The sequence below is a fragment of the Syngnathus leptorhynchus genome, chromosome 2 (genome assembly GCF_054491065.1).
Source record: "Syngnathus leptorhynchus isolate UIUO chromosome 2, UIUO_Slep, whole genome shotgun sequence".
In the NCBI taxonomy this organism is placed as follows: Eukaryota; Metazoa; Chordata; class Actinopteri; order Syngnathiformes; family Syngnathidae; genus Syngnathus; species Syngnathus leptorhynchus.
Window position 1 is genome coordinate 15,639,526 of NC_141196.1, and position 25,503 is coordinate 15,665,028.

Sequence of the window (25,503 nt, forward strand, 5' to 3'; positions counted from 1 at the left end):
ATAAAGCTGCACACACTTGAGTGACAAACATTTATTCTCTGTACAGCTGTGAGGTGTCAATGGCTAATCAATATTATCATTTACTTATAGAAAAATACATTTGCTGCACCGTTGTTACTCTACACCCGTATAGAAATATTAAAAACATGTTAAGTCAATTTTAGGAAACAAAGAAGGTATTGGGCAAATGTAATTAATCTTTTCTACGGGATTGTGTGCAAAATGCAGAAAAACTCCAAAAAGATTCTGTTTCATATCCACCAGAACACAGTCTTTGTTGTTCAATGTCCTCCTAGCTCATATTTGGCTTGTTGGGTGAAAATGAAAGTAAGAGCCTCTGGTCGAAGCTTGTCGGCGGCACATGATGCATTGTGTTGCTTTCTTAGAGGTGAAAACAAAAAAATGCGTCATGAGCGTCACAGCATCCAGAGGTGGCAGCAGCAGCAGAGCTCTTCTGTGAATTACTAAGACACACGATGCCCGTCTGTGTTGACCACAGTGTAAACATGCGCGGGAGACACCAACATCTCTCGGTAGCTGATCACGTTTATAATTTACAAGGACGAATCCCTTTTCTGAGGATTTAACTAATTGGCTGTAAAAGATGTCAAATCCGGTAAGTGGCACTGCCGTGCAAAAAGACGATATTATGACATCTGTCACCTGCGATTACGCAAACCATGTCAGGAATCCTAAAGGTCCAGTGTTTAGCACAAGTCCCCAAAATGCTCAACGGATGGTCAAGAGCATGTTTCTTGGTGGTGAGTTGACCTTAGTTGGTCCACTCGTGATGACAATCATCCTTGTGATGCGAGGATGCTGTTAGAGGGCTGCAGGTAGAGAAACCATAAAACAGTTGTTCTGTAGTTCTACACCACAATAACTAATACAGGTGAGTCTTAATAAATATGTTCAAACCTCAGAAAGGAAATTCAGTGCAATTCAGCGATGACCTGCAAAAGCTGATGGCATATACACAGTGTGTACGCTGTTTGATCTCAGGCCATTGGAGCCCAGTGTTTGGATGCCGATCTCAAGTGGGTAAGTCAGTTCCACGTTTTCCAGGACAGACTGTAAAACATACAGTTCAAATATTTGCTTATATGTTACTCAGATGTTTTTTTGACACACAGAGTGATGATGTCACGCTTGAAAGACTTATAATTCAAAATCATGACTACGTTAGCACACTGAGACAGTAGCTATATTCCTTTAATAAACGTACCTTGGTGCATGCTGAGCTCATCACAGACTTGTAGAATTCTCCATCCACAAACACCTGAAAGTACAAGAATTTGAGTTGACTTCTAAGAGACAAATGCACCTGCACGGCGATACTTCAAAAGGTGATGACAACTCAAAACGTTCTGCCCTTGATTAAAACATAAATGGGGGCCCACACACACTTCAGTTTAAACCGCATTAGGTAAATGTAATTCTGTCAGAATTAAATATATTGTGCCTACCCTGTAACCATACACAAATGTGCCATGACTGCAGCCCAGCTCATCCAGAGGAGGCCTTTCCCAGCCAATCAGGAGGCTGCTGTGACCCACTTGTTTGATGACCTTCACAGAGCACACCTCTGCTGGGGCGCCTAGCAAGGATGATCACACGTCGCACAGTCAACGCCCAACAAATGTAGCCCTCTGCACACTCTATTTTACTTTTGTGTGCATTGTCATATTACCTGGCTTGGGTCTTGAAGGTCTCATCTGCTCTGGATCAACGTGGAACTTATTTGACGATCCCTCGGGAGAGTGTTGAGACAAACGCGAATTGAATACAGTGAATTCGAGGCCGTTGCACGCAGGAGGATCAGCACCATTAGGTTTTATTACCCCGCTGAAAACATCAGCTTTGTGGACAGTCGCTTTACTCGGGGCAGTTGTGTCCGAGGCAGTGATTTGGAGATTTGTGTCAGAACACATGAAGACACCGGAGTCAGGAGTTTTAGAGGCCATCAAAGGAGAGGAAGCTGAATGTTCAGCATCAACCACGTCAGGAGAAAATTGGCTTTTCGTTTTTAAGGACGTTGGTACATTGGAGTCACTGCTTGAGGTCGAGTTGGTTTTGCTTGAGGCAGCAGTGCTAACCAATGAGTTGGTAACAGAGTTTGGGGAAGATATAGCTCCTTTAAAATATTGGTTCGCCAACAAATGAGGTGCTAATGACACATTAGCGCATCTCGCGGTGACTGCATTGAAAAGTTTTGTTGGCAGAGTTTTTGTGACTGCTGAGGTTGTCACTGGTGGAGGGTGCTTGGCTATGCTTGAGGGAGAGCAGAGAGGGAGTTGACCACGAGATGGAGCAGGGACACAGAGCCCTTGCGACCTTTTCTGAGAAGACGGGTTTGGGGATGCAGGAGCCGAGAATGACATTCTTCTGGAATGGTCTACTCTTCCTCCGCCCACCACAGCCTTTGAATGAAACAGACATATTAGATATACAGTGACAATATTTGTCATTTCAATCTGATGAAAACTAGCTTGAGCGCTTACCTTACAGCTACTCAGCAGAGTCTGTTGAAGCTGCTCTTGGAGGTTGATGATCTTCTCAGGACTGCTCAGCCTCCTCCTCACACCGAAAAAGTGTGAAGGTGCTGAGTCGCACGTGTTAGATGGACCAGGGCATGACTTGGGTCTAATATCCAGTGATCCTTTTTTGTGTCCAGTGGCAGAGGAGGAAAACTGTGTAGTAAAAGACAAAGAAAACATAATTTATTTAAAGGAAAACGGTCAGTAATATTATTTCTCAGAGTGGAGTAACAATAAATGTCATTGGTTTATACCAAACATGGCTTTCTTACAAAGGTTTGTTCGGCATTCTGAGGTTCAGCTGATGGTGGCACCTGGTGGTCCGCTTGCGTACTTGGCACAAGTGAGTTGGCATTTTGCTTCCTTTGCACAATTGGCGTACACAGGATATCGCGACTGCGATTGGGAACGTTTGTCATCGACTCCTTCAAAGAAGGGTGTTTCGTTTCTTTCTGTTCTCTGCATTCGGTCCGAGTGTGTCCATTTATGTAGTTGTGGAATTTGGGAAGAAATCCCGGCATGAGCCCGCATTCCTGGTCCTTTGCAAAGCTTCCAGGTGTGAACGCAGCAGTGTACTCGAGCAGAACCGTGTCTCTGAGTAGCTCATCAGCCCGCTGTGTCAGCGTGGAATCCACAACGTTGTACCTATGCAAGGCTCTCATCATCTGTGCCAATAAGGTGTTTCTCTCTTGACATTTTAGCACCAGGCAGGAAAGCTTGCCCTGTCAATGGATGATACATCGGTCAGTCACTATCGCGTAACGGCAGACGCATATTCTGTGAAAGCCACGTACGACTTTCCTCACCTTTAAGGGAACTACTAGATCCACATCGGACTGGCTCCTCGTTTTCTGCAACGCGTCATACTACAAACGCAAACAAAAACTGTAACGTGTATGTCACACGAGGGATCGGACAGTAGGTTGCCCACCTTGGCTTTGACGTCATTGTAACGTGTGCGGAGAGAAATGAGAGCGGTGAGGTCATCGTTGTTGTGCCGCTCTTTTTTCAGAGTGATGTACTCAGAGTTCAGCTCCTCTAGCGCCACCGTCTATGGGGGTCGGCCGCACATCAGCTTTGATAAATGTACACAAATACGAATCTTCAAAGCAAACCTTGGCTTTAAGCTGAGCTGTGACCATCTTGTATTGGTCTTCAATTTGTGACTTCAGTGACATAGTGGCAGTCTTTTCCTTGACGAGGACAGAGATTTTGCTTTGCAACTCGTTGACCTGTAACAGACGCAACCAAAAGTTTCATCTGACTGAACTTTGGAAATGGAGGAGATGCTTTTCAATAACCAAAAACAATACTGCACTCCAAGTGAGCCTGACAGGGCATCAGGTTCACCACATGCTGTGAAGGAAATTGATTTTATTGAGGATCAGAAATTACCTGCGTGGTAAGGTATCCATTTTTCTTAGAGATTGTATCTGTTTGGTTGATGAGATCAGTCAGCCTCTTAACCTCATCACCTGCTAGGGATGCTTGCTTCTCTGCAATTTGCTTCCTGGCTTCCGACTGACTCAACTGCATTTGTAGCGCTGTGTTCTGCCCATATGTAATGTACACAAAAACACAAGTTAATAGTCATATCGATGCGTGTAAGGACAAAAAAATGTTTTGCACTGACCTCTGCATGTCTTTTGTCCAGTTCTTGTTGTGACTTTTTTAGTTCTTCTCTGACAACTTCAATAACTCTCACCAGCTCACTTGATTCCTGTTAATCCATTAAACAACATTTGGGGGAGAATAAATGACTGTTATCATAGTTAGATGCAAGGCAGCCTTCCCGTGTCATACCTGTATAGTGGTGCCAGCATTTTGGTTGTTTTCTATTTCAGTCTCCATCTTGTTGTATTGCGTCTGACTGTGAGGATCAGTTTGTTGGTCACTCCTTTGTTCTCTTTGAGACTGAAGTAATTTCATTATCTGCGCTTCCTCTTGTTTCAAACATCGGACTGAATGTTCAGTTTTTACTTTTTCATTCTTCAAACTGCTAATTGACTTTAGCAGACTGTCATAGTCCCGTGGTAAATGTTGGCAAGGTTGATTCATATCTGTTGACTCTTGAAGAGAATCTCTTAGTTTGTCTGCTGTCTGACTTAATTGGTCCTTCTCTCGCTCCAAATCTTGCACTGTCTGTGCAATTTGTTTGACCTCCTCTTTTCCACCTGACAGCGACTCGAACAGTTTTTCTTTTTCTCTTTCAAGGTCCAGACAACACTCGGCAAGCTTTGCTTTCTTTTCCTCCAAATCTCTCACAGACTTTTTAAGACGAACTTGCACATCCTTCAGCCCACTGAGCACCCTGATTATTTGGTCTCGCTCCTGCTTATGACCATCCAGAGATCGAGCGATCCCGTTCTTCTCCCCTTTGAGCGCCCATGTTGTCCGAGTTAAGTGCCGTTTCTCCTTAGTCTGTGTTTGGACTGACAGAGAGACTTCCCCGTGTTCCTTTCTAAGAGTTACCACACAGCCACGTAGCTGCCGTTGCTCAGCTTTTAGGCTCTGGATGGACTTGTTAAGCTGCTTCACTTGATCAATAAGTGACTTCACCAGGAGATTACTTTGTGGTCCGTCTTGCTCTGTTGTCTCACTCTCTTCTGGGTGTTTTTGTTGACAACAATCCACACGCTCTTCTAACTTTTGCTGCAGCTCCATAATTGTATTGAGATCATCCTCTGTCTTTCTGGTGAGTTCAGTGATAAGACAGCCGTGTTCTTGCTTTTCCTGCTCCAGCTTGGCTTTGTCTTCCTGCAGACGCAAAATACTTGCCCTCAGCTGAGATTGCTCTCTCCCCATTTCGTCCTGATTGAGCTCAATGTGAGCCAGCAGCTCCTCAATGCGGAGAGCCAAGGCTCGGTTCTCCTGATTGAGGGCGTGGAGAAGGCCGTTGTGGTTGGTGACATCATCTTGACCAGAAGATTGGCAAGCTTCAGCACCGGTTAAAGTTGCCCCAAACTGAACACAAAAAAATCAGTACTGAGTTACTTATGTCAGTTCATTTGATCAATCCATGGAGTATATTAGACTATAATACCTTTTGCTTCTCCTCTCTTTGGTGTCTGAGTTGTAGTTTCAGTTGTGCGTTCTCCTGAGCCATTACCTGCAGCTGCTGCTTTGATTGCTGAAGGGCATCCTCCAGGTGTTCACATTGCTCTCTGAGACCCTCAAGGTCCTCGCCTAAACCTAAGCTCCTGTATGCCTCCCGCAAGGCATCAGATTCTTCGCTGTGGGTGTCCTCCACATTGAAGCCTCCAGGAGAGCCCCAGTCTCCAATGGTCTCTGAAGCCAATTTGAGGGTTTGGAGGCTCGGGTGAGGAAAAATACTTGGAGCGTGGTTTTCAGCTGTATACAGAGGCCCATGTTTGGCAGCAATCGCAGGAGCTTTGGTGGCACTCTTGGAGGTCGTTGCTGCAGCCTGGTGGTGGGTAACTGAAACTGCATCATGCAAGTCCAATACCTTGAAAGCCAAAAAGAGCACAGAATTAGTGGAGCAATGTTTGCGTTTTTTTATCTAAATAAAATAAAAAGTAGACTAACAACTCTTCACACTCAGATCCGGAATATATCTCAATGTGCTTGTACGTAACAAAAAGATGCATTTTTACGAAGACTCAAAATTGTCCTTAGCTGTCAACATAAACGTTTGTTCGGCTATGTTGTACAGCATGAATGTGAATGCTTGGTTGCCTATACAGTGTGTGCCCTGATTGGCTGGTGAACAGTCACGGGTGTACCGCGACTTTCAAAGGACATTAGGTCTTGGGCGCAATTTGGACCGCGCTCAATGCTGTGACATCAGTGGCCACAGTCATGTCCAGTAGCTGCTTCTCTAAAGTGTAATTGCGCCTCTGCATGGCAGTTAAGTATTTACTGTCCATAACAACATTCAACCCCCATATAATGAAGAAAAAAAAAAACCTTTTCAGAGCTTCCTTCGGCACAATGAACAATTGTATTGGCGTCAGAGGCAGCAGAGCAAACATCAGCAGAGATTGCAGATGACTGGCTGGGAGTTTGTTGAGCGGAATCCTTCAGGTCATGTTTGAGTTTGTGGTTTTCCACTCTGAGGTCTTCCACCTCCTTAGTCAGGGCACTTTCAGACAAATTCACCTGTTGTAGCTCGACCTTCATCTCCTCCACCTTGCAGCACAGGAAAAGGCTGTTCTCCTCTGCCTCCTGGAGCTGCTCTATCAGCCTCCTATGTTCTGTCATGCCACTTTCCTCTCTCTCCAGCAGCACCTTGAGATCCTCCTGTAGGGTCACGATGAAACTTTGCAACCTGACCTCATTTGAATTCTGTTTGTTGTCTGTACTCCTTTTATTGTCAGTTGTTCCCTCGTCCTCTTCCTGCCTTCCATCTCGTTCTCCTCCATTGTTTGAATTCCATTGCCTCCTTCTGCATTCATTTTTCTCTTCTTCTCCTTCACACTCTTCTCTAGCACCTGGCTCCTGCCAGTGACTTTCAGTCTTGGGCGCAATTCGGACCGCGCTCAATGCTGTGACATCAGTGGCCGCACTCACAGTCATGTCCAGTAGCTGCTTCTCTAAAGTGTAAATGCGCCTCTGCAGGCTTTCCTCTCTGTCCCTTGCCAGGCTAAGCTTGTGGTGGAGTTGGTCTTTAAAGTTATCAAAGTAGTGGGACTGTCGACCCTTCTCATCCTCTTTGGCCTTCAGCTGCCTCTGACAGCGCTGCAGTCGCTCTCGCCATACACGTTCCACTTCGTCACAACAAGTCTGGACGGAATATCGTATGTTAGAGATTGTTGTATCTTGTCTGACACATTCTAAAACTACCATTAAGAATAGAAGATAATGACACACATGCAGAGCTCAGACTCACCATGGTCCTAAGCTCTTAGCTCAGCGTGAAGTGTTTCTGACCAAGCCTCTGAGAGTATTACATGCTGGGGTGGGTGAGAGTCACAGCCAGGCGATTCTAGCTGAAGGCTCCTCCCTGTACTCTCTGATCTAACCATCACAAAGCACAGAAAAGGTCAGTGGGGCTGTCATCCAACTCCCCAGCCTTTCCCTTTAGTACTTAGCAAAAAGGAGCAAATTGGTGGCGAGACTGTGAATTAAACCGACACATTAGTTCCTCGGGAGATGTAAATGGCAGCGTGCCAACATTCAAATACGAAGGGACGGTGTATGTGTGTGCTCGTGTGTGTGCGCTCATGTGCCACGTCACCGGATCCCCTCTCACCTGTTACTCAGGTTGCCTTCTGACTGGATGGTTGAACTTGGGAGCTTCCTCAGAGACTTTGCCACACGCTTAATAACGTCCATGTCCTAGTTGTGTCCAGCTGTATCCATGGTAACAGGACTCTCTTCGCTTCTATCCCAAGATCTCGCAGGTTCCCGTGACCGTCTTTTGGTTTGCTTGTGTTCCCTTAGTATCTTTTTCCCCTGTAAAAGAAGGGATAATAGTATGTATGCCATGTAGACACCATAAAATAAATTCCCTTTACTAAATGTAGACAGTTGTGCATCTTTGGATATTGATTACACTCATCTATTATTGATATTGTTATCAGATTGCTAGCAAGTAAGACAGGACCGCTATCTCTCAAGTTACTTCAACTCTCCTCTTTTGGGCTTAACATGTTTTTCACCAATCATCCTTAACTGGAGCTAAAGGCAAACAAAAATAGCACAATCACCAAATATCACCAGAATCATACTCAATGTGAAGAAAATGTAATAACCTTGTTTGCCTCGCTGAACTGTTTCCTCTTCTCCATGCGGATTCGAGCCAGTAAATTCATTGGAGCGGATTTGTAAACGTGTGTTGCCCTGCTGTTTCCTTAGAAACACCGCAGAAGTGAGACTTTGCCAGAATCCTTAACTTGCTGCCCCCTCCGTCACTGCACTTTAATCTTCTTCTCCCGTTGTTCTTTACCCCTTTGGAAGGAATTGTGATCCATAGTGTTTCTCCATAAATCCCAGTTGTGTGTGTCAGACAGCGGCGTTAATGTTTTTGTTCCAGGTTCATATATCAGCATAGCAGTCATTTTGTAGTCATTCATAAATACATCTTGTGTAGAAATAGTTTTTCATGTCTTTGCAGGTAATTTCTTCTGTAAAAAGTGCATTTATCAAAAAGGCCATTGGGTAAACATGAGGTGTCCTACAAATGCATAAAAAAAACGTTTTGTCCTTTCTTGCCTCTGCAACAGCTTAACACCTGAAAATGAAAACAAAAAGATGATTTAAATAACAGGCCATGGGTGAAAAATAATACGACACTCAATATGTATACCTGATGTGGTTCCACTATCATGTTCATTAAGGCCAAAGAATAAAGGCTAAAGAGAAGAACAAAAAGAGGAACAAAAACTAAAAGAATAAAAGGAGTGCACATGAACGTGTCAGGAAAAAGAGAGAAGAAAAGCAGTCGTCAGGAACAAATGTTGAATAGATGGTACTTTTGGACGAGATACAGTTTGCCTCACTATGACATAAGAAATACCTTTTCTTCTATTTCCTTTATTTGCCTCTTTTGCAAGTCGATCCTGTCCTCCAGTTCTCTAATTCTCTGCATGGCAAAAATACATGTATAGTAAGACAGTCAACATTTTAGCACTGACCACAACAACCATTGATGTTTTTCCAGAGTGAGTTCAAAATATGGAATTATGAAAAATTATTTATTAGGAAAAATTGTATGTAGTCTTATGTAAAAAAATAAAATAAAATAATACAACCCACACTGGCCTGTGAAATAATGTAAAGGTTCTGTATGTATAATATCAATATACAGGAATCGGACAGGCATGAAAGTCATCTTTGACCTTACATGACTCACTAGACATGAAGATTAACATTTAGCATGTTTTATTTGTTAAAAAGATTTCAAGGACTGGCTTACAAAGTAAAAGTTGCTTTTCTTATTGTGAATACCTCTTCCATTCAGTCTACTCTCCTTTTACTAAGGTTTTACTTGCTGACTTATTAAATGTTAGTCAAAATGCATCAGATTAATTATGAGAAGGTAATTATTGATGTGTTTTGTGGTTGGAGGGTGATTGCTGTTAGTGATTCAAATGAAATCTAAGGTGCGGTGGTGTTTGATGAGCAACAGAGTAAAAGTACTGTGTGAGTTGTCGAGTGGACAGATGCTGAAGGAGGCGGACGACACTGTAAGGGGAGAGGGGGGGGGGGGGGATCATCACAATGGAACAAACACACTCACACCCACAGGCGCAGTCATTCTGTGACACCGTTTCACTGTGGACACATTTACAGGTTGCGTACGCACAGGGATACTGCATCTTTTCATAGCACCAGACATTTGGTGGTCTGAAAGTTCACATGGTTCGGATTGAGGGAGGGCCGTAACCTCACTGGAGTTTGTTTTCAGCCTTACCTGTTGGGCCTGCTGTAGGAGCTCCATACGCTCCTGTAAGATCTGACTGTCATATTGCCGGCTCTGCCGGAGAATGTGACGTCGCAGCTTGTCCACAGCGAGCCTCAGCTCCTCCCTCTGCCTGTCTGTCAGCGACTCGGCCACCGCCTGGCATGACGGCTGCTCCTGCTGCAGAGCGCTATACAGCGTAGCCTCCAACTCCTCGATCCTCTGCACAGCCAGCCACACGCAAACACACGCCCAGGCAAACATATCGGCATGCACATGCAGATGAAAAAACCCACAAAGGTATGTGGAAGAAATCAACATGAGGCACACAAACACAAACCAATGTGATCATGACAGATATGGCAACGTTTTCCATAACTTGTTATATTTGACCCTCATGTACAGTAACTATAATGAATAACAACAAAATACATTCTATGTCTAATTAATGTTTGCTGTTGAACAGTGTTATTGATTTTCAATGTGTACAACCTCACAGTCACACTCATATTTGAATGGCTTAAGTCAAAAATGTTAAAGGGTAAACAATTGTTTACCTGAGAAAAGAAACTTGAGCTAATTCTGTGCTATTGCAATCATTTTGAATTCAGTGGTAAAAGATGCAGTATCCCAACACATTGCGATAAATTTAATCTTCATGGAACGCGTTGCATTCAAATGTCTCATGCTGAAATGAAAATGGTGCACCCCTGGATTCCTGAATGAATTATTACTGCGTTAAACCAGGGAAAATGTCAATGTCAACTATCTGCCATGTTTTATCTAAATGCAAGATATCCTGCAGGTAAATATCTGATCTGGTTCCGTACCATGTAGGCCTGGTCCAAGGCCTGCTTTCTGTAGTCCAACTCCTCCTCAAGGAAACCCTTCTGCTTGCTAAACAGCTCCTGTGATAGAATGCCACTGAATGACTGTTTGTTTGCTTGATCCATTTACTCAACATGTTGCATAAAAGAACACTACAAATGTCAATTGATTTCGTATATGTGAAAAATACAAGTATAAATTAAGTATAAATTATTCAACCATCTGTCCTAAAGATCATTTGGCATTATATTTGCCCTCATACATTAAGTATTGCAACATTCTTAAGTCTTCCAAATATACTTTTAATAATTCAAATGAAAAGAACCATTCTACAGACTATCCGATAAAATCAATGGGACCATTTTTCACCTTGTCGTTTTCCAAGTCAATCATTTTCTGCGTGAGAGCTGCCTCTGTGTTGTCAACCTGTTTTAACCACTGTAAAGCAAGGGAGTGTGAGGGAAAATAGTTTCTTGGGTGCTGATAAATGCGTTTTAATTATATGAAGACAGTATAGAATAACTGTACACCCAGTACACTAAATTGTCAGCTTTCCTTGTTCTCACCTTTTCACACAGAGATATAACTGTGCCAGCTTGGATCACCGCAACCTGCTCCTCATTTCGGAGATTCTGTGAAGGCAAATAATAAGGATGACTCATTCATAAAAAGGTCAAGCCCGGGATCACACTTCAATCAACAGTATGCTCACACACACCCCGTTATCTCCAAGGATATCCAGTTTCTTCATTAGTTCGGGAATGACTACATCCTGAGCAGATTAAATCCAGACGTTACATTTAGAGTGCGTTAGTGGGTCTTAATAGATGTTTAAGTGGGTGTGGCTGACCTTGACTCCCTCCTGGCGGCAGTAGACCTGGAGGGAACTGCTACTGTTCTCAGGGAATGCAGACATGTGAAGATTGAGGGCCGGAGACCTTCGCTCTCTTTCCTACAGATGTACATTCAAGGTCAACACTAGGATAATAAAATTGCATTATTGACATCATCATAGTTTTGTTTGTGGAAAAAAGCATTCATGAACCTTTTGTGACTATAGTATATCGACTGTATGACGGGTTTACTTACGATACTGAAACATGATCTAGAGCGGCCAAAATGAGGGAGGCGGGACAACAACAAAAATCAAACCAACAAGGAGTATATAAACGCATGCTGAAACTCAAAACTGACAATGACATCTGGCTCTCTGCATTCAGTGAAAAATACCTGAAACATAAATAGTTGCACATTCAACAAATGAATGTTGGTACAAGCAATATTACTCCCAATGAAATATACCAACCATCTGAGATTATTGATATAATCCATTGACCTCTGCTTCAAGGAACATATGTAAAGAAAATTTAGGACACACATGCACAAACGAGAGGAAAAAGTGAACAAAGATGGTGTTTGGATGGTGACACTTAAAAAAATTTATTCAAGTAAAATTATAGTCAGTCTATAACAATCATTTATCAAACATTCCGGATGCACAAAACCGCCATGCAAAACAAGGAGACACGGGTGCATACTTGGACAAAACATGGCTTTCAAAGTGAGTATTTCCTGTGGTACATCAATCTGGTGAGTCACTGTATGTAAGCATGTAAATATCTGGAGCTGAGATTGTTGTTGTCGCCTCCTGGTGACAATTTGACGATGGTGCACTCTCTTACTTCCAGTTCCAACACCCGGAATTCCAACAGCTCATTTTGGTCTCGAGCATCCTGAACCTCGGCCTGCAGCCGCGACTCCGCCTGCTGTAGTGCACACATCTGCACACAAGAGTAGGTCATTAGTATAGGCTGCTAAGTGTTCTTGTCACGTTTTCAATGTACAAGTCGAGATTTCATTCATTCTTAACTGTCTAGTTGAAGCACAGGTACAACAACAAAAATGCGACAGTAGTACAGCACGATACCTTATTTTCATAAACTTCTACCACACTGACAGAAAGGTATTAGTTTGTAGTAGTCTAGAAGAGTATTGCATAAGCCTAATACTAAGAAATCCAGATGACTATGGAACCGGAAATTATCGGCCCAATGCTTGGGAATAATGACGTCACCAATATCTGTCCGATATCCGCAAATACACCAATGTTGGTCTCACTACTGTCCTGTTAAGGGTTCCAAGTCTCTGCTGAATGATGTAAGATGTTCAATCCCAATGCTTCAGTGCAACAAGAAACAAAGACCCCGGCACACAGTGAGGTTTCATCACCAGAGTATGATGTCCAATATGCACAGACACCAACCAATGTACCAAAAAATTGATTGATGGACAGATGGAATTGAGCAACACATTGTCGCATTGTACTACACAGTCCAATTCTACATTATAATCAAGATGCTGTTGAAATACTTTGCAAAGAGACAAGGCTTTGTAAATGCTGAATGACTGATATAATGTAGCTCTTGAACTAGAGCAGAGGCATTTCATCAATTACTACATTGTGATGAGCAAAATACTGTGGATGATAAGTGTAAATACCACAGCAGCATTTGAACTACCTTTTCGTGAAGTTCCTGGTTCGTCCTGAGCAAGTGCTGCTTCTCTTCCACCCACTTTGAATCCTGCCACAGCAACCAGACAACATGAGAAATAAATGGCACTCACAGGCAGAGTAAGCAGAGAAATTGGGCCAAGAAAGATTATGTCGAGGAATCAGAAAAAGCTCCCAGATAGTGGCTGGTGCTTCCGATTCCTAATGACCCATGCAAAGGCAACATTGACAGAAAGACAAAAGAACAGAGAGGCAGTAGCAAACGTTTATTGATCCAAAGAAAGGAAGACTTCTACTCAGGTAATTAGGGAAAGCATGCCGATAAAGCCACACTTGTAAAGATATTTACAGTGACAGAAGGCAATCGGAGGAGAAATACAGCAGAGCATCAAACCACAACACAGAGTTGGCTCATCCACGCATGCAGCAACACAAAACAGATTACACAGAAGAGATGACTTTTACTAAAAGTGCAGAATGACCCCCCCCCAAGAAAAAAAAATCCTGTGATAATGTTCTTTGAGAATTTCATTCAACATGAAAGGTGCACACTAAAATCAGAAACATTACAACCAAAACTTTACTATACATGCTTTTGGTTTTGAAAAAAACATATAAAAGCAGTCTTACTTTTTGCAAATACTAAAATGATTAAAAGAAACGTCTAGTCTTTCGATTAAGACAAAAATATAATTCAACTCAAAATTAAAACCAATAATTTTCCAGGGTGCAACACTGACAGAAAAGAGAACACACAACTGGAAGGCTAGCGGACAGCATGCAGGTGCCAAGTCGTGATACAACGCATGCACAAAAGTGACATCAGAGGAACATGCGGCAAACCTGGTCGGCATAGCGCCAGCCCAGGAGAACGGCGGCCAGACAAACATGCAGGAGGGCCAGTGAGAGAAGAACCCAAGAGCTGCGCTCGCCCTTTCTTGTCTTTTTTACCTGCCCCCGCTCCACCAGGACCTTCTCTAGGTCCACGATCTTGGCCTGGCATCCGTTGAGCTCTGCCTGCAGCTGCTCACGCGTCTAAGAGTTGAAGATCCAATTAGAAGAGGATACAAAGGTATGAGCTCAAAATACATCTTCTGATTATTTTGGGGTGTTGAGTACATGAGTGACCCTCAAAGAGCTCTCTCTTGTGGTATGTGGAGGGAAAAAAACACTGAATTAAATGTTACAGTGGCCTAGACATTTTTTTAATCTAATGCAGTACATTTGTTAAGCATATATTAGTTGTATATAACTTTGTTGATATGTGTGTCTAAACATTTACTTAACTTACAATATTTGTAATACATTTTAGTAGAAGCTTCCAAACACATTAAATATACTGAACAGATAAATGACATTACACACCCTGGCTTCCCTCTCAGCATCGAGAGAACCTCCAGTCTGCTCTTGAAGGAGGGCATAGGCCCGCTGGAGAGCCTGGTATTCTCTGGTGAGCTGACGAAAGCGAAGCTCCGACTCCTCACGAGAGACGCTCTGTGAAATAAGAGCATTTACTTCAGCGTAATTGACAAAGATAATCTCCCCTCAGTTCACCGTTACCAAAAGCTCTCTGGAGTAGCCACATTTCTTGGAATACCAAGAAATTTAGCAAATTCATTACCTCCTCTAATTCCTCCTCTGGAGTGGCAGGCGTACGGTCAGTGAGGTCAGTGTTAAAGGAGGTCAGAGAGGAAGTCTCAGACTCAACGGATTCCTCATCAAATCCAAAATATGTCTCCACAACATGCCTCTATGGGAGGAAAATGGAAGAAAAAGATAAAATACATTAAAATATTACCACAAATACCCTTCTATTTTTTGCTGACCTTTCAAAAAAATCATCAAAACCAGGCTGTGTCACTATGTCTGTGCATTTTTTTGTTTCTTCTGTCAAGCTCATAGAGTGAGTCCTTACCATCGTGTTTATAAGTCATCTCCTGGCAACCGGAGAAATAAAGGCAGACCAGTGCGCAAAGACAAATAAAGGCGGAGAAGTAGAGGATGAGAAGAAAGTACTCCGTCATGTTGCCATTGGATCAAAAACTCCCAAACAGACTGCACAAAACGTTACTAAAGATTGCGTCAAAACATGTCTATTCCAAGAAAGTCATAGAGCCAAGTCACAGCACCCAATACCATATAAACATTGCCAAGGCAGCAATTATTTCCAGGTGGGGGTTTGGGACAGCCTATGCGTCAACTAACTCCTCCTCCTAGCAACGTCCCCGATGCATTAGCATTAACGTTGAGTGCGATCACAACAATTACTTTATCCAGTCAAGCATCTTTATTTCAGAATCTCCTCAACCATGCACACCCGTTAATACTCATTTATTCATCCAGTCTGTATTAACACTAAAGACAACAACAAATATGACCAAAAAGACTTTCAGTCTATATAATTTTCCTCTGACTGTTTAAACATGACACGCTTGCATTGTCATCATGTCTCTTGAGCCCAATTAAGCAAAAAGATGAACACAGCAGTACTCAGGTGATCATGTAGGCACAGATGAGGTGACTTGATTGACATCCTGTACTTACTTTGGTTAGTTTGAGAGGTTTTCGCCTCGTCTTTTTGCCCATCACCAAACGCTCAAGTTCCTAAAGGCAAACATGTAGTTGAACATATTAGTTCATTTTCAAGCCATGTCGTTTGCACTTGTACAGTCAAAGCTCGCCAAATAAATCTAAAAATCTATTTTGATTTTTTACTTTAAATCAGGAAAAACATATTTGGTTTGGTTTGATAACAGATTATTCATTGATGTAAAAAAGAAAAAAAAAAGTTGACCTGTGTGAGTTCGTCAATGATACTGCGTTGTTCTGCAATCTGTAGCTTGAGAAACTCTACTTCCTGCTCCTCGTGGGCGTGGCTTAAGTCTGTCAGGGAACTGGGCCGCTTTAGTTGGTTTTGATGGGTTTGGTGCGGCAACGGAGGACGGGAAGCTTTTTCTTTCTAAGAGAGGCAAATGGCAGCAAAATGAAAGCTCACCAAATAGTTCATGTTTTTCCTAAAACGCCCACTAGAGGCCGTCTATGTGCCCTAAATGTACTACAAAAAAAACTGTTAAGGTAAAAAAAAAAAAAAAAAAAAAATTCATTCATTTGCATAAACATCCAATTCATCTTTTCTAATGAGGGGAAAAAAGGCAAATTTGATTCTAACCATCTCAGCGTTCTCTCGACTCAGGTTTTTCAGTTTCTCCTCCATTCGCTGCAGTGTTTGCAGGACATCATCATTCTTCTTGGACAGACGTTTGTTCTTTTCAAACATGGGCTTCATCTGGCTCTCTGCCTCTCGAACTCTTTTCAACTGGCGAGTGAACAGAAACGAAACACACACTCATAGTGGTTCTCTCAACAACGTGTGTTCCAAAATGCAAAGCACAAAATAAAATGTTGAAACTGGTACTTCATTCCTAATTGTCTGCCCTTTGTCTTTTTTTTTTTTTTTTTTTGCTCTCACTGTGTCTGTATGAGTACTAAGAATGGCTCTATGTGAATGAGTAGTCCTCACAAGTTCGTTCCTCTCATCAGCCAGCAGTGCATTTCTGTCCTCCAGCTTCCTGATGATGGAGTGGAGCTCTGCTATCTTCAGCTGGAACCTCCTAGTGTCACGCTCTTCCGTCTCCTGGGAGGCAGGGGGGAGAGGGGAGGAGGAGGAGTACAATAACTGAACAAGGGGAAAACATGCATGCATGCAGGCAGGCAGGTGAAGGTTCACAGGAAGGAGGACGTGACCAAATAGAAGATGAGAGCTGTCACCAAGACTTAGTCTATGTATAGTTGTGGTATTATAAATGTCGCACAGATGCATCCCTTTCAAATACTGCCTCAAGGACATGGGAATTGAGTTGCTACCTGGTTGTTGAGGAGCTCTGAGTTGTCCCCAAGGCCAGGCACCATCTCTCTCTTGGGGCTGCCATGGTTATGTCTTTCGGCCTCCCGTACGTGAACCAGTTGCTCATCCAGAGCTTCCTTTTGGAGCTGGAGCTTCTGGGCATAGCCGGCCTGCATCCCCAGCTCTCTCTCCAAGGCACACGCCACACGGTCCTTGGCCTTGAGCTCATCCATCTATGGGAGAAGATGAGAAGGAAAAGGGTAATGATTTATATTCATCAGTCAGAATGATAAACTTCAATAAAATCTGAATTTTTAATTTGTTAAAAAAAAGAACATTAAGGCTCAACAACCTCAATCATTCTTTTACCACACGTCTATACCAAAGACTATATGATTATGATAATGAGACACAGCAGCTTTTGTGACTGAATATAACCACACCGTCCACACAGTGAAGTAAAATCACAGCAAGGCACACAGCAAGGCACACAGCAAAACTTAGCCTCTAACCTTCATCAGTGAGATAAGCCCTGAACTGAGAACTGAATCAGAAGCAAGAAAACAGATGCTGGTTGGTGAAGAGAGCATCAACTGGTGATGTTCCAACAAACATTTAACTAACATGTTGCATTTGTCTAGCGATTGCAGTTTTATTCTTTGTTTCCAGCCGACTGTGGTCTTACCAGTCGTCGGATGTCTTTCTCACAGTCACGTTTGATCCGGTGCACTTCATCCTGGTGCTGCTGGTAAGCTGTCCTCAGATCAGTTGCTTTGGCTTTATCAGCTTGCAATGCAGTGGCCAGGGCCTCGTCGGCCTGCTTCTTGGCTGCCTTTAATTCTTGAATCTAAAAGGGAGGTCAAGGGTCACAAATTTGTAAAGAGCAGGTCAATTTGACTGATGTTTTCTCATGATACATGCATAGTTTCTCTGGGAAGGCGACCTGTGAAACAATAGCTTGGCAACAGGCTTTTCCATGCAGCATCCTGTTTTTATTGCACGCATAGAAAGCCACATTCCTCATCAACAAAGCTGAGCACTTGTAGCCATGTATACGTGCTGAAACGTACCTCTTGTTGTAGCTTTAGCCTCTCTCCATCAAAGGCTCTCCTGGCCTCTTCTCGGGCCTCGCCGAGAAGAGCATTTTTGAGCTTGTCGGCGGCTCCGTCTCTCAGGGCGTGCACAAGTCCCTGAAGCCTCTGTACTTCATTGTCGCGAATCTTAATAGTTCTAGCCAGCTCCGCTTCATGCTGCCGTGCCAGAGCTTCGCGTGCGGCTGCGGTCTCGCGGAGCTTCTCCTCATGGAGTTTGGCGCGCAGGTCAGTGAGCGCCACAGCATGCTTGTGCTGATCCAGCTCCCGAGCCTGACGCTGCTCCTGGAGCCGCTCACGCAGCTTACACACCTGAAAAACGAATGCAGTCTGTCAGCTGTTATTCTAGATGCACCACTTCATTACTAGACAATACAGACCCAGCAAAAGTGATTTGCATTTCCATATTTATCACACTTAAATCTTTCCGATCATAACACCAATTTGAATATCTCACAAAGACAACCTAAGTTCATATAAAATGTAGTTTCTCAAAGATTATTCTGTTATTAACTTTTCTGACCCTACATAAAAGAGTAATTGCCCCCGGAACCGAAACAGTGGTTGTGCCGCCCTTGGCAGCAATAACTTGGCTTTTACAATGACTACTAGTGTCATGTCTTTCGCTTTGCTGTGGAGGAATTTTCGCTGGATCTTTCCAGAATTATTTTAAATTGCATCATATAGGTGTTTTTTCGAGTATAAACTGTGCCTAGTCAAACCACAACATCTTAATTGGATCTGACTTGGCAACTCTAAAACATTGATTTTGGCTTAAAAAAAACATTCAAAGGTGAACTTGCAGTTATGTTAAGTAAAGTTATTTTTTTTTGTCTTTTGTTAGCAAGATTATGAAAAAACTACAAGGCTATTATTCACTAAATTTGTGGAGATACAGCCAATGTACTAGTTTAGATTCTGAGCAAAGGCAAGATTTGTGACAGTGTGGCTATAAAATGGGGTGCAAAAGAACACCATTATTGCACAATTACAATAACTCAAACAGTCAATAATGACTTAAGCTTCTGATTTTATGAGCAGTAATGAGGAAAAGAAATGATGTTATGATGCTCTGTCAGCATCATCTTTGTATTCATTTCCGAGGGTGAACTTCCTTATAATTTAGGTTTCTTCTGTGCGGCCAAGAGACGAATTCACACAGTATTGTTCATGCAATGTCTAATAAAAGATCATTTAAACATCTATCCATCTGACTTTGGGCAAAAGGCAGACCAAATGCTAGACTAGGCGCCAGTCAATGATATTTATTCCAAAACCTTTCAATATTTATCCCTGTGCTTCCGTACCTTGCCACGCTCCTGCTGCAGCTCAATCTGGATGTCCATCATTTTGCTCCTAAGCTCCTCGTTGGTGGCTTGAACCGGGTCAGCCATCCCCTATAATTTCTCAAATGTTCTTAAGGGGCGGGGCCACGAGGGGTGTGGCGGACGACATTGCACTTCCAACCAATCGGGGAAGACATGGAGAGGCAGGCGTGCTGTGCTAGAGGAAGAGAATCAGGTACTGCTGCTGCTGCTGCTGCCGACAACAATGATGATGATGATGATAATCTTTACAGCGACTCTACATCATTGCAGTGGGATGCAGAGAAGGAGAGTCTATTGAAGAGCAAACAAAACACAAAAAAGACAAGCATTATAATATTATCAGTAAGTTAACCTACTCGTATGCACTAAAATAAGAAGTTGGTAAAACGTAAATCCAAAAGCATTTAAATTCACTAAAAGGATGTACTGATACTCAAATAGTACCTGGTGTGCATTTAAAAAAGGCTTTTGCAGAGGAGCTGTTTATTTGTACCATTTCTATTTAGGTGACCTAATTTACTTGGTTCTTTATCCTCAATCATGGGTGGACGTAATATTCCCTATTTGTTTCCTCCCCACAAACACATCTGCCAACCAGTGCAGCTGACAAAGTCCCAAAACACTGAGATTTAGATCCTTGAAGTACTAGTAAGCTACCCACAAGGCCAACCGATGATTAAGAAGTGAGCTGAGCTGTACTGTGAAGGTTGAACTTGCTGCACCTTTAACCATGCAAGCATTGTTCTTTTGATTTCTGTATGCTTAGTTCATGACTATGTGATTTGTTGGTTTATTCTGCAACATGACTCTCGTGGCCTGGTTTGTCTGAATCAGTGATTCCCAATCACATTAGCAGTGTCCTGAAATTTTCCAACTGAAAAGAATGGATTTTTGTTCATCTACTGTATCTATGCCAGTGACCTATAGTGTCAGGCTACTTCCACTCAATGGCAGAAGAAAGAGTGTACCTCGTGTTTCCCACCTGTTGGCCTATTCATGCAACATAACACTTTAGTGTTCCACAAAACAGGCCAAACTTTTACAGTACTGAGTACTGCGTGAGATTGTTCGAATGTAAAATGTTAGCTTTGACTCAAATGTTGAGAAAAAAGTTCGTCTGAGGTAAAAGTCATATAAATAATTGATGAAGCAAATCAGCAAGTAGGACAGTCTAAGGTGTTGAAAGGTCAGAGGCAATCCCAAGTTGATTGCAGGATGTAAATGAGAACAGTCGACTTGCCAAACTGAATGTGGACTTTTGTAATACCTTCCTTGCAAACAAATCTAAGCTAAGTGAGCATTTACAACCACATGCGGCGCCATCTTTAAGCTATGTTGGCATTGCCAAACATGATCACAACACAAACAGATGGCTGCAACAGTTGGCGCGGAAACCCTTGCTCCTTCAAAGTCCTTTGCTCTCACAGCAGGGGGTGACTCGCCGAAACAGTTTCGGATTGGATGCAAAACTCTTAAACAAACAGAACACGGGGCGCACATCTAAGAACCAATCATCCAAGCGCTGTTATCTCGTCAAATCACTGAGCTGAGGTTGACTGAGAGGCAAAAATGCGCCGATGCTAGAGGGCGAGAAAGTCTACACACGCTGTATGGACGGTCAAACCTTGGCAAGCAATACGAGATGGAAGCAAGACAGACAAAGGTTACGCCTTAAATCAATAATAGACAGACGTGGAAAAAGCCTGCAGAGAAACAAACCTTCAAGCATCTCCGGCGACCCCCACACGCTGTCATGGCAAATAGAGGCAAGCAGAGACAACCGGGGATCTCACGCTTGTTCACAGAGATGTGGAGCGTTCCTTCATTCAGTCACACAGCGAGCAATGACACAAGCGCACATTCTTTGAATCTTTACAGCGAATTATCGGTGAGCGACACACATTCACTCCAGCACCAGAAGCGGCTCTGTGCACTAATCCTCATTAAAAGTACTTACAGTGATTCATTAGATGTGACTTACAAGCATGTGCAGGGGAAACTGCTAATAACTGCAAAGAGGGGGTACGCTAGTTGAAATGACTTCCAGATGGTAACACTGGCATTGGGGAAGGGACCACAGATTTCCATCCTAGCGTATGTATCATTTTCACATTTTTCTCTAGTTGGAAACCATAAAACCCCAAAAACAAGGGTCTTTATCAAAGCCTTCTAGAGCCACATGCTCCCTACATGACAGCCAGAGGCTTACGCTGACAATGTTGAGGTTTAAGGACATCCAGGAATGTTATGAGGCAAACTGGAACATTTTATAGGGGCACACCACAAAAACATCTAACGTTGATGGAAATAAACAAAAAGTGCAGCATCACAGAGCTTCAATTACCTTATCCAGTGAACGAAGAGCCAGAAAGCCTTGAAATGTAATCAGTTGCTCACAGAAAAGGGCAAGCTCAGGATTAAGAATGGATAAAATGCACCCATCTGTATACCGCCTGAAATCATTCAACTTCTTCTGCGGAATACTGACGACGTAATAATACAAATACCACCAGGCACCACTATGTTGCTAACTAAAGGTCAGAGAACAGAAAAGAAGAGATTTTTCAACAAAATAATCTTAAAAGCACTTGTTTTTCTTTTTTATATATACTTTCATATTTGAACAACTCAGGTCACCACTGTTTCAACCCCCACTATGCACATTCAGCCCTCAGTGACTTCATTACTAAGCTAGTGCAGGGATGGCACATGCAGACAAATAACTTAATACCTGCAAATCAAAGAACAATGTACTGTATATCACATATGTATATTGTATATTATAAGGAATACATATAAAATGCTAAAATGATTATCTTGATAACTGATAAACATAATAAATATGATCATTCTTTGACCGAGTCATAAAATCAATAAGGAGGTGTGTATAATAGACAAGGGTGAAGTCCCGTTTATATTGCACGTTCCTTACAAGCATGACACACATGAACACGCGTTGTCATTGTAATCCTATCAGCATAGTGGAGAACAGAAAAGGTCTGGCCTCTCTCCAGTGGAGAGCCACCTAGCTACACGAAGGCACACACATATACAAACACACACACGCACACAAACACGCTGATGCAGAGATACTCCAAAGACACGATTTCAATCCCATTGAGAGTCTGTACTACAGCTGAGTGCAACGCTAGTGGAGCATGAGGTATAAAAGTACTCTACCACGAGAAAGATGCATGTCGGTGACCTCAATGACAAGTGAACCTAAAGATGTAAACACAAAGTATCTCATATTCAGCTGTGTGGTTGCAATGAAATATCAATATTTTCGATCACGTGATCAAAAATATTATCAATCAATCAATCAAGTCAAGTTTATATAGCCCTAAATCACAAGCAGTCTCAAAGGGCTCTGTCCTCTGCATTTAACCCATCCCCATGTGATTTTTGATCCATCCCCTGGGGGAGAGGGGAGCAGTGAGCAGCAGCGGCGCCGCGCTCGGGAATCATTTTTGGTGATCTAACCCCCCAATTCCAACCCTTAAATGCTGAGTGCCAAGCAGGGAGGCAATGGGTTCCATTTTTATAGTCTTTGGTATGACCCGGCTGGGGGTTTGAACCCACAACCTTCCAGTCTCAGGGCGGACACTCTACTACTAGGCCACTGAGCTGGTAGTGCTCAGTACAAGCACTGACTAATATTTAGTCTATGCAGGTAAACAGTGGAACTTGGAGTATTAGCCACTGTTAACAATGAGAGTTTAAACGCAATAAAACACTCACTTTAATGATAATCTCATTTTTAAAAGAAGTCAATCACCATCAATCCGGCTTGACTGTTGTTTAGTTGTTTTTTAAATGACTAAATAATGAATGGATGGACGGACGGATGGATGGATGGACGGACGGATGGACGGATTGAATAATTGATAGAATAATTGATTCTGAAAATATTCAATAGTGAATCTGCATCTTATAACAGGTCCCCTAATCACAATCATAATTATGATATTAAAGATTTAACACTGCTGCATACTAAAAATTGTGTCCTAGCTCATTGTGGCCTTTGCCGTCAAATCAGCTAGGACAAGTGCATTGCCCTGAGCAGGAAATGGATGTGGAGCACATGTTAGCTGTCTACTAGGTTCTAACATTCCGGAGCATTACGACAGGCGGACTGCAGGCATTTCAGAGTATGCAAAGCAATTTGGACATCTTAAGGTCTTAACGTTTGACCTCACAAATGAGACAGTTCAGTGCATTAGTAGAACAATTGGGGTTTACTCGTAGAGTGACTGTGTAACTAGTGATGTTTTGCACTCATTTTTTGTTGGATAACTTGACCATACTAGTACCTGAACCTCAAGATGGGCATCAAGCATTAATTCGGCACTCAAACAGCTTTCTATAAAGCCTGTTCAAACATTTAACACCATGCTGCTAGAATGCCAAATTTTCCTGTTAGTGTGCAGAAACTGAAATTCTACTAGTCTACCCTAGTTATTCTGCTAGTCCAATTAATTGTCTTATTAGTGATGACAAAGAGCATGCATGTAGTATGACAACTTTGGCATGCTAACTACATTTTACTAGTAAGGAAAAATAACTTGTGGACATTTTCTACTAGTCGGCTCAAGCAGGTTCTTAGTAATGTTCCTAGTGCAGTTCAGTAGGTCACTATACTATACTATACTATACTATACTATACTATACTATACTATACTATACTATACGAGTAAGGCAAAAGTAGCACTAATCATGGGAAAAAAAACATTACCTGAAAGAAAGCATTACCTGAAAGAAAGAGTCATTCTCCTATTGCACCATAAGAGCCTACTACTACATCTACATGGACCCAAGATGGACAACATGAATATATTGATTTTATTCCACCTGTATTGTTGATATCCATCTCAAGGTTCACAAACTCAAATGCTCCTTGTCCTTATGAGCAGGACAACTTTGATCAGTACATGTTACTAGTACGGCACGGACAAAGAGTGTACTAGGAAACGAACCTTGAAATGAATATCAAGGATATGAAATGCATTCTTTCAATGGCTTCCCATAGCAGAGGACAGACAGGCAGTGAAACTAGGGGATTAAAGTCTGCCGCTGACATCAACCACACCCCACGGAGACACATGCATGAGTCTGCAGCAACTGCAGCATCAACCAAACAGCCTTCATACAGGTCGTCTGTCCTTGAAGTTGCAGCCTGCAAGGTCTCCTTTTGATGAAATGCATGCAATCCTTTGCGTGAACCTCGAAATGTCTTATAGTGTCCTCGCTATGCGTGGGGGGTGGCATGACTGCACTGCACCGCACAGGAAATGGACGAGCGGTAGACAGACAGGATATTAAAAATGAACCATCATCAAGCATGATTCTTCCGCCTCGGGACAACAGCAGCTCCAGGGTGCAACGGTGTGCATTTGATAGGCTGTCCATGTCAAGTTCACTCTTTGGCGGCTATGTGAGCCCCCATCTGCAGCCTCCCTTGGCAACTATAAACCGGCGGCGCCCGCTAGCAGCTAAAACCCAATACGGCGTCCACACACAAGTTGTCAAGCATCACAGCGGCTACACTCACCTGAATTTGAAACAGACGTCCACTGATGTACATGGGCTTCACAACCACAAGGGGATCGAGATTGCAGCTCCGGCGTTGCTTACTTCATTCGCCACCTTTCATCCACACGGCAAGATTTAACACATGATCCGCTTCACGCGGGTTAGTTCATTTACATCATCAATACTCCGGGGCGGTTTTGATCACACACCAGCATAGCAGCTACTTGTCTGCCTAAACGGGCGGAAGAGAGTACACGCGATGCCAGCAGTCTCCGGTGTGCGTTTCCACATCCACGCGTGTACATGAGAAATACAAATAAAAGTGTCTCAGCGAAGAAGATGCGCAGGGGAAGCGGGGCGGGCGTCGCCGCTCGCGTGATCGAAGCGCGACACCTGACTGCGTGTTCAAGAATGACAGCGCCGGTGAAGACGGTGACGTCATCAGATTTGACCACGATGTCATTATTT

The 25,503-nt window shown here is 42.9% G+C and overlaps 2 protein-coding genes across 3 annotated transcripts; both read right to left on the reverse strand.

The window, feature by feature from the left end:
- Positions 1-16: 16 nt before the first annotated feature.
- On the reverse strand, positions 17-8,715 carry LOC147061018 (uncharacterized). Of its 2 annotated transcripts, XM_085905423.1 has the most exons (18): positions 8,252-8,715; positions 7,750-7,952; positions 7,387-7,514; positions 6,465-7,280; positions 5,581-6,003; positions 4,341-5,501; positions 4,171-4,257; positions 3,933-4,088; positions 3,653-3,769; positions 3,469-3,588; positions 3,344-3,403; positions 2,810-3,259; positions 2,502-2,690; positions 1,691-2,420; positions 1,467-1,597; positions 1,226-1,279; positions 919-1,071; positions 17-830 (listed from the first exon to the last, which is right to left on the reverse strand). In XM_085905423.1, the coding sequence occupies exons 3-17, from the start codon at positions 7,387-7,389 to the stop codon at positions 943-945; spliced, it is 4,626 nt and encodes a 1,541-aa protein (XP_085761549.1). In that variant the 5' UTR covers positions 7,390-7,514; positions 7,750-7,952; positions 8,252-8,715; the 3' UTR covers positions 17-830; positions 919-942. The 2 variants fall into 2 exon arrangements, with proteins under 2 accessions (XP_085761549.1, XP_085761548.1); XM_085905422.1 differs by lacking the exons at positions 7,387-7,514; positions 7,750-7,952; positions 8,252-8,715 and having other exon boundaries at positions 6,465-7,376.
- On the reverse strand, positions 7,882-25,441 carry jakmip1 (janus kinase and microtubule interacting protein 1). Its single transcript, XM_085906692.1, has 24 exons — positions 25,245-25,441; positions 25,055-25,149; positions 19,483-19,794; positions 18,155-18,487; positions 17,770-17,931; positions 17,105-17,317; positions 16,761-16,874; positions 16,410-16,556; positions 16,035-16,199; positions 15,785-15,844; positions 14,862-14,990; positions 14,606-14,734; positions 14,192-14,275; positions 13,248-13,310; positions 12,411-12,509; positions 11,579-11,680; positions 11,447-11,500; positions 11,295-11,360; positions 11,098-11,166; positions 10,731-10,808; positions 9,913-10,122; positions 9,016-9,081; positions 8,806-8,851; positions 7,882-7,952 (listed from the first exon to the last, which is right to left on the reverse strand). The coding sequence occupies exons 3-24, from the start codon at positions 19,567-19,569 to the stop codon at positions 7,882-7,884; spliced, it is 2,547 nt and encodes an 848-aa protein (XP_085762818.1). The 5' UTR covers positions 19,570-19,794; positions 25,055-25,149; positions 25,245-25,441.
- Between the last annotated feature and the right edge of the window lie 62 nt (positions 25,442-25,503).